Raw genomic sequence first — 13074 nt, forward strand, 5'->3', positions numbered from 1 at the left:
CTAAACATCTCAATCCGGCATACAAACACCTCTTGCAGTTTGGTGCGTGGGCAGATCAAAAGCTGCCGCCAGTGTTACAAATCAGTTTACAAATAATTGTAGCATGGCTAAGTACCTCCTTTTAGCCACACAGTCTGGCCACTAATTAGTAAGACTTCAAACGAAACCAAACACCAGACCAACACAGGAAGTGACAATACAAGGCTAATACATCAAGGAATTGATAAGAAGGTAAATCACTCTGGAACGAATGAACACAATACTGCACTCGTCTGAATGAATGGGAAGCAGTACAACCACTGGGCTATAGCGCTGCACCACTTAACAATGAATATCACACACTTCAGCTACACCAGTCTAAATGATGCGGAAGCAGTACAATGGCTGGAGTAATTGGCATTGATGATGGCACCTCACGCTCGTGCATAACAAACTAACGATCAATTAACTAACCATCAAGACAGTAATTAATGGGTTAAATCGTTCCTTGTACACAGAGCTAAGCGGTAGTCAATATTAGCCTTGCGTTCTTGCTCCTGTTCCTTCTGTGTTACAAATGGGCGCTCTTGATCTGTGCACGCCCCATACCACAAATCAGTTAGAACACACCCATTTGGTTTGTATTGGATTTGTAAACACTCCACCCTTGGGCCTGCAGCCCTCAGGTGTTGTGTTTACAAATCAGATACAAACCTCATGGGTGTGTTACAACTATTACTTGAGGGCAACAGAGTTGCTTGGTAGGGATCAGGTCCTATTAAATTACACCTAGATATTCCCCTTAGATACACACCACTGATCTGTAGCACTGATGGGCACATTGCCAGCAATTGTGGGATGTACTAGATACTACTCCAATTGTTACTGTCATTTACTGGTGTGTAAAGATAACAACTATCACATCTCCACAATGACCAGCTGATATGAAATATTGTCAATTTTTTAAATATTAGGAAATTATAGTTTAAGCACATGTTACACATCACCATGACAACAACTATAGCTCAGACTGAGTGTTAGACATCACCATGGTTACCAATTTATTACAATACTCACATGGCTTGGGTCAGTAGTTTAATGTGGGGAAACCCCTTTGTGGAATATGTCTGAAAGGAAGACTTAAAAATAACTAGTGAAGCTACAGAAGTACTAGCTGTGTATCTTCTAGTGTAACTGCTTCCTGTCTGCTTACAGCTTTAATTTATTGTAGTGATGTGCAATATATCGTATCGTGATAAATTTGCATATCGTGATAAAAAAATAAACTATTATATATGGCGTGACATGGTGCGGTACTTTTACACAAAGTTTACTAGAAAATGATGTTTAAGACATTATTGTAAAACTTAGTTTCTTTAATAGAGACTTCCAGTAGGTGAGGTGGTGCTATATTGGTACTTATTATATATGTATAAGTGTTACATTTGTAATTTATTACCATGACTTCATGTTGACTATCATGATAAATTATCATATTGTGATAAAAATGTATGCAATAATCATGATAGGTGATGTACAAATATTTTATATTACACAACACTAATTTATTGTTGTTGGTTAAGTAAGTGTGGTCTACAGGTGGTCTACAGGTGGTCAGTGTTTAGAGGTTTTACTATATTGAACCATGTGTTATACAAAATATCATATTAACTGTACAATTTGTGTTACAAATTAACAGTAAACATTACTACTATCATACCTGACTACACTGTGTGGGGTCCATCCCCATCTCTCTGATGAAGTAATACACTATGGAACTATGTGAGTTGAGCACAGCATATTCCAGTGGAGTCCTCCCAAGCTATAGTGATACAATACATACAATGATGTGATACAGTGAACACTTGGGTGGGTCAGTACACATAGCCACTATTATTAATGTTCTACACATTTTATTAAAGTTTCCACCACAGGCAAGTACTATTATGTAGTGATACAACACATCTTATTACAACACATTTAATAGTGTCAGGATAATATCATATACGTAATGTACACTAGTAAACTGTTCATTACACTACTCCATTTTGAGTATTAATTAATTAACTATAATTCATACATGTTAATAATGACAGAAGCCATACAAGCCAATTCTACAAAGCCATATAATTCATTTATCATCACACTGTATTCACACTAACTCACCTTATCCTTCATATTCACATTTGCTCCTTTCCCTACCAGTAGGGTCACTACATTAGTGTGACCCTCACTGGCAGTACAGTGTAGTGGTGTACACTTGTCTACCTGTATAATACAAGTGATATTATATGGCTTCACCAGTACATACACAAACAACACATTACCCCTATTATTGGTGGGATTGTGATTTGGTATAACAACACAATATTTCTACCAAGAAACACAACAGTGTATTAATTAATTTGTTATATTTTATTAAATTTATTAAAGATTTACAGCACAAGTATCAATGTCTGTAGGACACTATTATTGAATTGTAGTTTGAAAAGTGTAAGTGGCAAAGGGTCAAGCAGCTTCTCTCATGTTATTCAACAGTCATTGTACACATGATATTGTAGTAAGAACTATTACTCCAGCTTCCTCAACAAATAATGGGGTACAGATAAGCATTAGACTCCGGGTAAACCTATAACTGATCGGCTTTAAGTTATACAGGTAAGTTGTTTTGTACAACCAGATAACTTATCTCTAAGATATCTTTGAGATATTCACACAAAATAGTTCACTTAATTATCATTGATACCACACTTGTAGTGATTGTGTTGTTGTCGACGGCCAGTAAATAATCTGACAAGTTGTACATGTATAATTATATATATACCACTTTAGCGTGGGCGTTCAAAGGCGCCGCTCGGTGTTTAACTCGCATATTGCCCGGGCAATATCAAGATATTGCCCGGGCAATATCATGGGAAAGCGGTTTGCCAATGACTTTGATACCCAGCCAGTTCAAAGAATCGATGCGCTTTGACTCGTTATATTGAGCGACATAGAGCTTTGTATTGTGGGACTCGGTTTTGTAGAGGTTGCTAAGCTTAGTACATAGGCTAAGATAGAGTAGTTGGTTGTTACTAAAGGATAATGAAGGCACAAGATAATTGTTTGGGCGATTGTGGATGCGTATTTCTACCCACCGCGTATCAGCCTTTGAACAGACCATGGAACAGCAAAGCTACTACTGCTACGTTGAAATAGGTTAGTAACTTACAGTTCTAAGTACTTAACTTAATATAATAACTTACTTACTGTCCCAATAGCGAAGTTAGTTGGCTTAACTTAGTACAAAAATGATAACAATATAAACTCCATCCCACAATCGCAAGTTTTCTAACATTGCGTGTTGAAGCATAGTAACGTATTAATGACGTTTTAACGTATGGACAACGTTTTGATGGCTATTAGCCCACGCTATTAAAACCACAATCGATCTTCAGATGCTACTGTATAAAACAAATGAGATGAGTTCTCATTAGTTCTTTCACCTATTAGGTGAGTGCGCCCCAAGTGATATATATCACTTGTACCATGGCTGCTTGGGATTTTGCTGACATATACACCCGCAGCCCTCGGGCCTGCGGCCCTCGTGCTTTGGGTGTATATATCAGCAAAATCCCTCGCAGCCATGGTATAACTATTACATGGTACAACTGGATAACTGACAGTTATGATCTGCTCAGTAACCAGTTATGATATTCTGTCGAATTTCTCTGTTACCACACCATCAGGGATGTCAGAACTCTATTTCCCTTTAACACTGTCATGTTTACACTTGATGTGACCAAATTAGGATAAATACAGCAACTATTAATGGCAACATAAACAAACAATTACTCAAGTATCCATGTAACATTTTCACGTACTATTAAACTGTTACTCTTGATAGCACATGAATACAGCATGATATCTCAAAACACTTTCCTTTACAAGACAACAGCTTGTGTGAATAAGTTGATATTACAAGAACCCATAGTGAAGATCACCATGTTCTGACAAGCCATACAACTCACACATCACACCTATACTGGTAACCACATATTGACTCACTTTCCAAACAGCATCCACTTCAGCTCCCCAATTGAGGAGAGCTGAGGCCACATTGCAGTGACCATTAATAGTTGCTACATGTAGTCCAGTCCACCCATTCTGTAGGAAGACACAACTACACTCAACACACTGACACTGCTCACTCAACAACATCAATTATTTACTGTACATGTTATCATATGATAATATTAAATCCCGGTACGTGGGAGTGTCAAAGTGTCATTCTGATAACTACTAGACGAGGCAGCTCTGTTACTCTTAATCATCACCTGGTGATAACTAGGGCGGCAAATATTTAATTTGTTGTTTGGATATTTTAGAATTTTGGTATCTGGATATTAAATTTACCATTCGATTCATTTACTAGTAAATTACAAGTGTGTAAAGAGGAAATGGGTGTGGTTATCAGCTACATTTCTACAAGATGACTTGTTCTGTTATGTAAAACTGATCATGAAGATAACTACTGCATACAAAGTGGTAAATGTTACTGAATTGTGCTCAGTACTTGTTTGTTAAGACATCTAAAATCCAAATATCCAGCTATATTTATTCCCTTGAGACATTATTTTTCGTTATTAAAACATGATTTTGACCTAAGCAACAATTTTGTTTGAAGTGAATAATTCATTCCACTCCCAAGTTATGACCATTTTTATTAGTGACAAATTACCTTATTACCAATTAGCAAGTAACCTTATGACTTCATGTCAATCCACTTTGAGAAGTAAATTGGCCGTACAAGTCGTTAGATATCATGCAAAGTATGGCTATTAGGCCATGACTAAAGCGATGACATACTTAGTGTTATATTCGGCTTGTGGAAGTGATACGGTGACCATGAGTGAGTGTTGAAGGAATAGCATACCATTCTGAAATCATTGTGCCCGATACATGTTTCCTTATAAGGACTAACCAGCTTCTTGGCACCCAACATTTTGTAAGTGTACTAACAACATTCCTCACTGTGAATACTTTTCTGACTCCAAGGAAGACAACGATGACCAATACCATTTAAAATTTTGTTACATAATCAAGTAATAATTCATGTACTATGAAAACAACTTGAATTTAGTTGCTGTACATGTAGTGTGTTTGATGTTGTATACAATCACTGGACTGGACTGGTGGACTGGACTACTGGACTCGTTTTCTTTTCTTTTTTCATTTTGGCACATGTTTGGGCAACTGGTTGTAGCTATTGTTACATTGAATGTAAAATATGCAGGTGAACCTGTCTACTTGGCACCGTCTGTTATCTTAGGATTGTGTGCAATTCTCTCTCTTGGCATAATCTCTATTGTACAACTACCATTTGTCTTATCATGAAATACAAACCATACAGTATACATATGTATGTAGTGTTGTAGCAACCATGTATCCAGTCATGGAGTCAGCTAAATTAAGTGGTGACAGTCAACTGTCTTGCTATTCCATAGCTTTTACAAAGGTTCTATAGTTTTTGCACGACAGCAATAACAAGTGAAATCACGTGCACAAGATTTCAACCAATCAAATTGATTCATTTTGAACTTTAAACTATAATTACCGCATGTGACTTCTGTTTTAGATTTGTTGATGTATAATAACTACTAGAACCTCTGTACATAGCTGAATGTTGACAAATCTGGCATGATCACACCTTTCTTTTGTTTGTGTGTGCGTTTCTTTATGTGTGGGGGAGTGGTCTAACTAGCATACTTACAACCAGTTGCCCAAATATTTGGTTTAAAAAGGGAAAACACCTGAGTCCAGTAGTCCAGTCCACCAGTCCAGTCCACCAGTCCAGTCCACCAGTCCAGTCCACCAGTCCAGTCCACCAGTCCAGTCCACCAGTCCAGTCCACCAGTCCAGTCCACCAGTCCAGTCCACCAGTCCAGTCCACCAGTCCAGTCCACTAGTCTAGTCCAGTGATTGTATACAACCTGTGCTTGATGTGCATTTGGTCCACTCTCAGCCTGACCACAGTCTCAGCCTGACCACAGTCTCAGCCTGACCACAGTCTCAGCCTGACCACAGTCTCAGCCTGACCACAGTCTCAGCCTGACCACAGTCCCAGCCTGACCACAGTTGAATCTGCATTAAATGCACATTAAGTGTGAAAAGGTCTTTATATATTTCATGGCTGACATAAACAGTCATAACTTTAAAATGAAATCACCCTATTGACTTCAAATAAAACAAATTGATGTTGTGCTACTTCTAAAAACCAGGCACCTTGCAGCTAGCTAACTCATCTGGAATTAACCAACTATATGATATTACTATTTAAGTTTTTGGTTGTGCAATAATATATATTAATTTATTGTAATTCTTGGATTTCATAATTCATGAAATATTCGTAGTTCTTCAATTACGTTGCTATACACTGCTAAGGAAACGTTTGTTAAACAAACCGCTTTCAACAACATGTTATGCAGAGAAGTATCTTCTAAACTGTTTTATAGTTTGACTGTCTTGTTTTTTCCACAAATTCTCTCAACAAAGCATCAAAGCTGCTCTTCACTTTCATTCGCATACCTAGGGATATGCTCCCTTTCTAACTTGAAGGGATAGACTATTCCTTCTGAGAAGAGTTGCCACACCCATATTTCAGACCACCGAAAAGAAATCACCTTAGAGCAAAGTTTACCTGTGCGGAAGTTCAATACAGACTTCATTTTGCTTTTATGATTTTGCTCACATGGGTGCGTATGGACAAACATAGGTAGTAGGTACACACAAAACACCACGCACGCACGCACGCACACACACACACACACACACACACACCACACACTCACCTGAGACGTGTCTTTTGACATACTGCAGTACATACAAATTGTATGTACTGCAGTATGTCAAAAGACACATCTCAGGACAAAGCAACATCGAACAGTGAAAAATCAAGCCCATAGCCTTAACCGTTATCTAGTTATGCTTATCTGAAGGCATCAGGAAGGCAGGCAGGCAGGTATGCAGTCAGTGAAAAATACTATTAATTTTTTTTAATTGAAAAATCTATTGGAAGCATTTATGGTCATACTAAAGGCCCTTTTGGGCTTGGTTATACCTAACCAATACTGCCAAGGTGCCAGAATGGTATTGTGAAGCTAGTATTTTTTGGGTGATATTTTTGGTCAATAAACCCATACCTCCATGATCCCTAATGTACAGTACTAATGTACTGTATGATAGCCTGTATAACGTCTCTCCAGTACCTACAGAGTTAGATATCTACACAATTCAGATGAAATCTTGCTCAAGTAAATTATATAGAAAGTTCAAAACTGCAAGAGTATTTGCATTATGCTAAAACGCTCAGCAATAATTCTAACATGTAATTTGTTTACTTCATGTTATAACATATAGCTATATCACTCATGGCTGTTGTAGTAGGGTGACTGTTTAGTTTTACCAGTTAAGTGAGTTGTGATTGGTTACACAGTGTGGTTGCCATCGCTAAATAATTAAAGGACAAGGCTGTCACAGTTATCTGCTGCAAAACGATTGTTATAACTGTAGCTGTTTACTCCTTCTTACAGCAATATAAGAAATTTCACACAATTTCATGGTGTCTCTAAAAATATACTCTCCTCTAAAGAAAGTGTTGATATGACACCTTGATAAGATGATAACCAGTAAAAAAGACAAGGTACAGAGGGGGCACATACTCAGTGGAACACTTAAGAGTTAGTTATTCCATAATGAAGTGATAGTCATGTATTGCATAGCTCAGTCTGTCAGACTGGCTGAACAAAACTGGTTTTGGAAATTTATTTTACTATTTACTATTTGTTCTTCTGAAAACAGTTTTTGTTTTCAATATTAGATTTGATAGTGAGACGCTTCCACACAGTTTTTCTACATAAAGAAATATTTCTATTAACAAATTAAATTGATCTGTAGTAGTAGTTGTGTGTGTCAGTGTGTGTGTGTGTGTGTGTGTGTGTGTGTGTGTGTGTGTGTGTGTGTGTGTGTGTGTGTGTGCGTGCGTGCGTGCATGCATGACATGTCACAAATAATTCAACAATAGTCCAGTGGACATGTCACTCTTTCATGCCACTTTTTGACTCACATATGACACGTTGTCTTCATTAACTACACTATACACATACTCACCTCATCAAGATCACCAGTGACATTCACCCCACTGGTGAACAACTGTTGAAGAGCATTAACATCACCAGTACGAGCTGCTGTCTCTATTATCTTCTCCTCCTACAACGACATCATCCTGGCAACAGTAATACTAATAACACATAATTATATGTCGTGAGGTGACAGCTCCATAGTGATGGATAAAACATCAAGAATGCTGCAAATTTCTTCTTACACTTTTTAAAGCCTACATTGTGTCCAGAATATCCCATTAACAATATATACCTCAGTCTTTATATATTGAAAACAACCCTTCCTTTTCCACCACCCCAACCCACTCTGAACTTTCCTGTCGTGATACAGCCTGATGATAAACTATCGTATACATACAAATTTCACGGATCAACAAATTTCAGGATTTTAGTGGTTTAATTTTTTGAGGATCACTTGTAGTGGTGTGCGATATATCGAAAAAGTATCGATATCGCAATAATTTGTCAATATCGTTATCGTATCGATTTTTATACCACTTTAGCAGATTTCGATATTATCAAAAAGTTTCGATAAATCAACAGCATTTATGTGTGATTGTGCAATCACGCTAGAAATGAAGGTTGGTTCTGTACAATCTAGCCACTTTAAAAGCTTGCCTACCAGTTTTCTAGGCTTATTATTAGTTATATGCAATAGTTTTGGAGTGTAAATTGCATTTGAAGCATATTTATAAATATCGGCCGCCAACGCAACTACTCCACCCACACAATTAAAAATTATCGAAAATCGAATCGACATTTTGATATTTACCCTATTATCGTATCGAAATGAAAATCCTGATATCACACACCACTAATCACTTGTCCTTCACTGAGGTCACCTATTATAGAGCTAATTATGATAATTATTAATTTTTGAGGATGAAAATTTCGCGGAAAGCCAAGCAACCACAAAATATGTGTGTAACCTTACCCCATACATAACTCCTTACCCCATACATAACTCCTTACCCCATACATAACTCCTTACCCCATACATAACTCCTTACCCCATACATAACTCCTAACCCCATACATAACTCCTTACCCCATACATAACTCCTAACCCCATACATAACTCCTTACCCCATACATAACTCCTTACCCCATACATAACTCCTTACCCCATACATAACTCCTTACCCCATACATAACTCCTAACCCCATACATAACTCCTTACCCCATACATAACTCCTAACCCCATACATAACTCCTTACCCCATACATAACTCCTTACCCCATACATAACTCCTTACCCCATACATAACTCCTTACCCCATACATAACTCCTAACCCCATACATAACTCCTAACCCCATACATAACTCCTAACCCAATGTTTACATATTTTGGAGGTTAATTGTAATGTACTGTTAATATGTCAATACAAGGCTATGCCTTTTGGTGCCACACTGTGTGTCAAATTAACAAGGAATTTAGGATCACTTCTAGGATTTTGATGAAACTTGATGTGTTTGTAGTATCTGTGGTGCTCATCACCCATACAGTATCACCCTTACACTTTATCATAACATATTTGTCCACTGTAGCATATCAAAAGAGCTTTTACACAAAAACAATTGAATATGGAATCACTTACCTACGGCAATAATTGAACATGATGATCTGAACTTATTTACTGATAAATTACTAGACTTATTAATCAATTCAATGTAGCTAGCTAAACACTTGTAAAATCTTCGTAAATTCTTATTTTTCCTGGGCACATCAGCTGAACTGCCTGACCAGTAATAATAATATATACATTAAGCCGTCCATCTGTCCATCATGCCAATTACTTACCAGTCCCAGCTATATTGACACATTTCATGCTAAAAACAAAGCACTGATCACCTGACTACTGTAAGGATTTCATTGCGGGTTCGCATGTGTTTCCGTTTATTCTTTACAGCACATAGAAGGCCACAGAAAACTTGAGTTGCAGTTGGTTTTAAATTATGCACTCTTTATTGACAGTAAGGTAAACATCATGTAGAAACTGAAACTGTACCATGTGTAATGTACATACAATTGCCTTAGCTTGCATGCAGTTTAACTAATTAGCCCTGCATGATCATTATTTCACTACATGTACCACATAAGGATCATGTACCTTAAAGCACTATCGACATGCATGCTACACAGCAAATATAGGACATTAATATTTATGCTTGGTTCCCAATATATTAACTACTACGTCACATTAGTTGTCCTACATGTAAAGCAGGTACCATTGCTTTTGTTTGTTCTTTACAGCACGTTGAAGTCACTGGTAGGGAAGACTCAATGAATAATTGAACTACATTCCTGTCAAAACCACAAACAATAAATGTTGGTGTTTTGCAGCAGGACAGCATAAGGAAACGTCATATTCTTTTAAAAGTGACATCACCACACACGCTACATAACTACATGAGCAGTACTGGTGTTTAATGCTTGATCTCTGTTCCTGGCATTAAAATGTTTAATGTGGAGATGGTCCTGCACGAAGGGCAGGTACCAATACTAGCAAATGAATAAATACAAATTTCAGGTACACCACATGATTTCTGATTTACGACCACAAATATTATATTTCAAGAAAATTTAGTCTGACAAAATTGCCCGTACAGTTATTTTGTACTGTGCTAATATCTTCAAATAAAATTTTCAGCAATTGAAGACTGATGATTGGGCACAACACACAAATTTTTAACCCTTAAACCCGCAGCGAACTTTTTGGGAATGTGTATTTACACATTATGGGCATGCATGGGGACACTAGGTGGGGTAACTTAATTCTTACAGCCTACAAAGACACATAGATTAAAAGTGTATTTACTGGGCTACTTGGAGAAGGTTAAATGAACACTGTAACTACAGTGGCTTACTTGTTATGAAGTGGTGAACAGTGATGAGTCATACCACATCTGAAATGGTGCCATGCCCCAATTATTGTTTGAAAAGTCAACTATCCATTACGCTTCGTTGTCAGCTATGTTCAACCCGTTACACCGCATTTCAAATCAAAAACTTCTCGAAAAGCACCTCTGCAATCCACGCATACTGGAAGAAATGAGCCGCGTGCCTCAGTTATATCAGTAATTATCATCTGAAAATATCCATTAGACCATTACGCTTCTTTGTTGGCTATGTTCAACCTGGTTACACAGCAGTACAAATCAAGAACTGGTTGAAGAGTGCCTTTGCTATCAAAATAACCACTGTGACAAATATGAACAATTTCCGTTACGACTGAAGGGAAACCATCACGTGTTATTGCCAAATCAACACTTTTTGCTGTCAGCAAAGATGAATGGGACACAAAGGAGGACACTGGTAAGTCCATGAAGAATGCATTGTACGTACTGCGGTATGCCAAAAGGCACCTGTCGGGCTGAAGCGACGTCAAACAGTGAAAAAATCATGCCTGTAGCCTTAGCCGTTATCGAGTTATGCTTGTCTGAAGGCATCAGTCCGTCAGTTACTCAGTCACTAGAAAATTCCGTTAAATAATTAAAAAAAAAATTCCGTAGCAACTTGTTGAATGCGTTTCGGGTTGATCTGAAAGCTTGTTTGGGCTTAGTTTTACCTAACCAATACTGCCTCCTCATTGTCGTCAGGGGAAATTGAGGCTGTTTTTTGGGTGATATTATTTTGTGGGCCATGCCTACTCCTTTGTGGTCCCTATTATTTTAATCTTGACCGTTCCTTAAACTGATAAATCTGTAAAATCTGTGTTGAAACAGGAGCATATCAAATCCTGTGGACAAGGGAGCATGTAACTCCATACACTACCAATACTACAGGTGAAATTCAAACATGGTGTCCAGTGTTACTAAGTATATAATTGGTTACTTCATTCTTACACACAACAAGGATACACTGAATGGGCTGCTACTCTATTGTGTAGTGTGAAGGTAGTAAAGCTGCTTCGATAGGAACATCGTCGAGTCGAAGGTAAAGCTTGGAATAGTCAAGCGGAGTAATTTTGCATGATAATAGACTGTAGAAAGACTGTGCTGTTAAGCCTGTGCTACTAGTCCTCTGTTGTGCCATTGAACTTCGTTTTCATAGCTTCACTTCATAGCAGCAGAAACATGACGTATTGGAGCATGCGCCTCCACATAATAATTATATATTATCCTAATTAGGAGATTTTAAAAGTTACTTATTATTATAGTAAACGGCAGATATGTTTGAATTTTGCTCTTTACGAAGTTACATGTTCCCTTGTCCATAAGATTCGATGCGCTCCTGGTTGAAGTAATTAAGAATTTTGTAAGGTCATCCATCAGACATCTGTATTGGAGTGATGATAATGATAAGTGTCATAGGTTCTCCGATAGAAAAGTTTTGGATAATTTTGTAGAGTAGTTACCAGGGATGGATCCAGGCTTTCAAACATGGTTTTTTTGCTCTAGAACATGGTAATTGGGGAATTTGCCGGTAGCTTCAGTCTAATCACTATAGTTAGCTACCTCAAGCTTGCTAGTTAGCATAATATTGATGACAAAATAATCTCCAACAATTAAATAGTACCATTTTAGTATAGAAAATGTAAGAGAAGCCTTTAGAATGAGCAGTAATCAGCTTTTAACATTATAACGATAACTATTTTTAGAGGAGCTCATTGTGTGTGGAGATCTGACTAATCAGCTTTTAACATTATAACGATAACTATTTTTAGAGGAGCTCATTGTGTGTGGAGATCTGACCCCTTATATGGATGGTGCTAGGATGGTATCAAATGATTACTAGGCTGTTGCTTATACATATTACAGCAAACTTGAATTATGTACTTAGCTGCTGGTCTACAAATTAGGTAGTTTCACCCATCTGCGCCTGCTCCGTAAACTGATTTTGGGCGTGCACCTTATTTTCAGAGGGGGTTTTAGCTGAAACCATTGCAACCCCCCTGTATCCGCCACTGTTGATGTTATTTCTTTTTGTAGTC

The 13074-nt window shown here is 37.6% G+C and overlaps 1 protein-coding gene across 1 annotated transcript in view; it reads right to left on the reverse strand.

Moving 5' to 3' along the window:
* Positions 1 to 13074, reverse strand: part of LOC136259563 (uncharacterized) — a 32417-nt gene that overhangs the window by 18152 nt on the left and 1191 nt on the right. The window contains exons 2-5 of the mRNA XM_066053033.1: positions 8128 to 8226; positions 4027 to 4125; positions 2146 to 2247; positions 1700 to 1801 (exon numbers count right to left, since the gene is read on the reverse strand). Coding sequence (XP_065909105.1) covers positions 1700 to 1801; positions 2146 to 2247; positions 4027 to 4125; positions 8128 to 8226 — 402 coding nt within the window. The remainder of the gene's footprint in view (positions 1 to 1699; positions 1802 to 2145; positions 2248 to 4026; positions 4126 to 8127; positions 8227 to 13074) is intronic.

The sequence above is a fragment of the Dysidea avara genome, chromosome 7, assembly GCF_963678975.1.
Source record: "Dysidea avara chromosome 7, odDysAvar1.4, whole genome shotgun sequence".
Lineage (NCBI taxonomy): Eukaryota > Metazoa > Porifera > Demospongiae > Dictyoceratida > Dysideidae > Dysidea > Dysidea avara.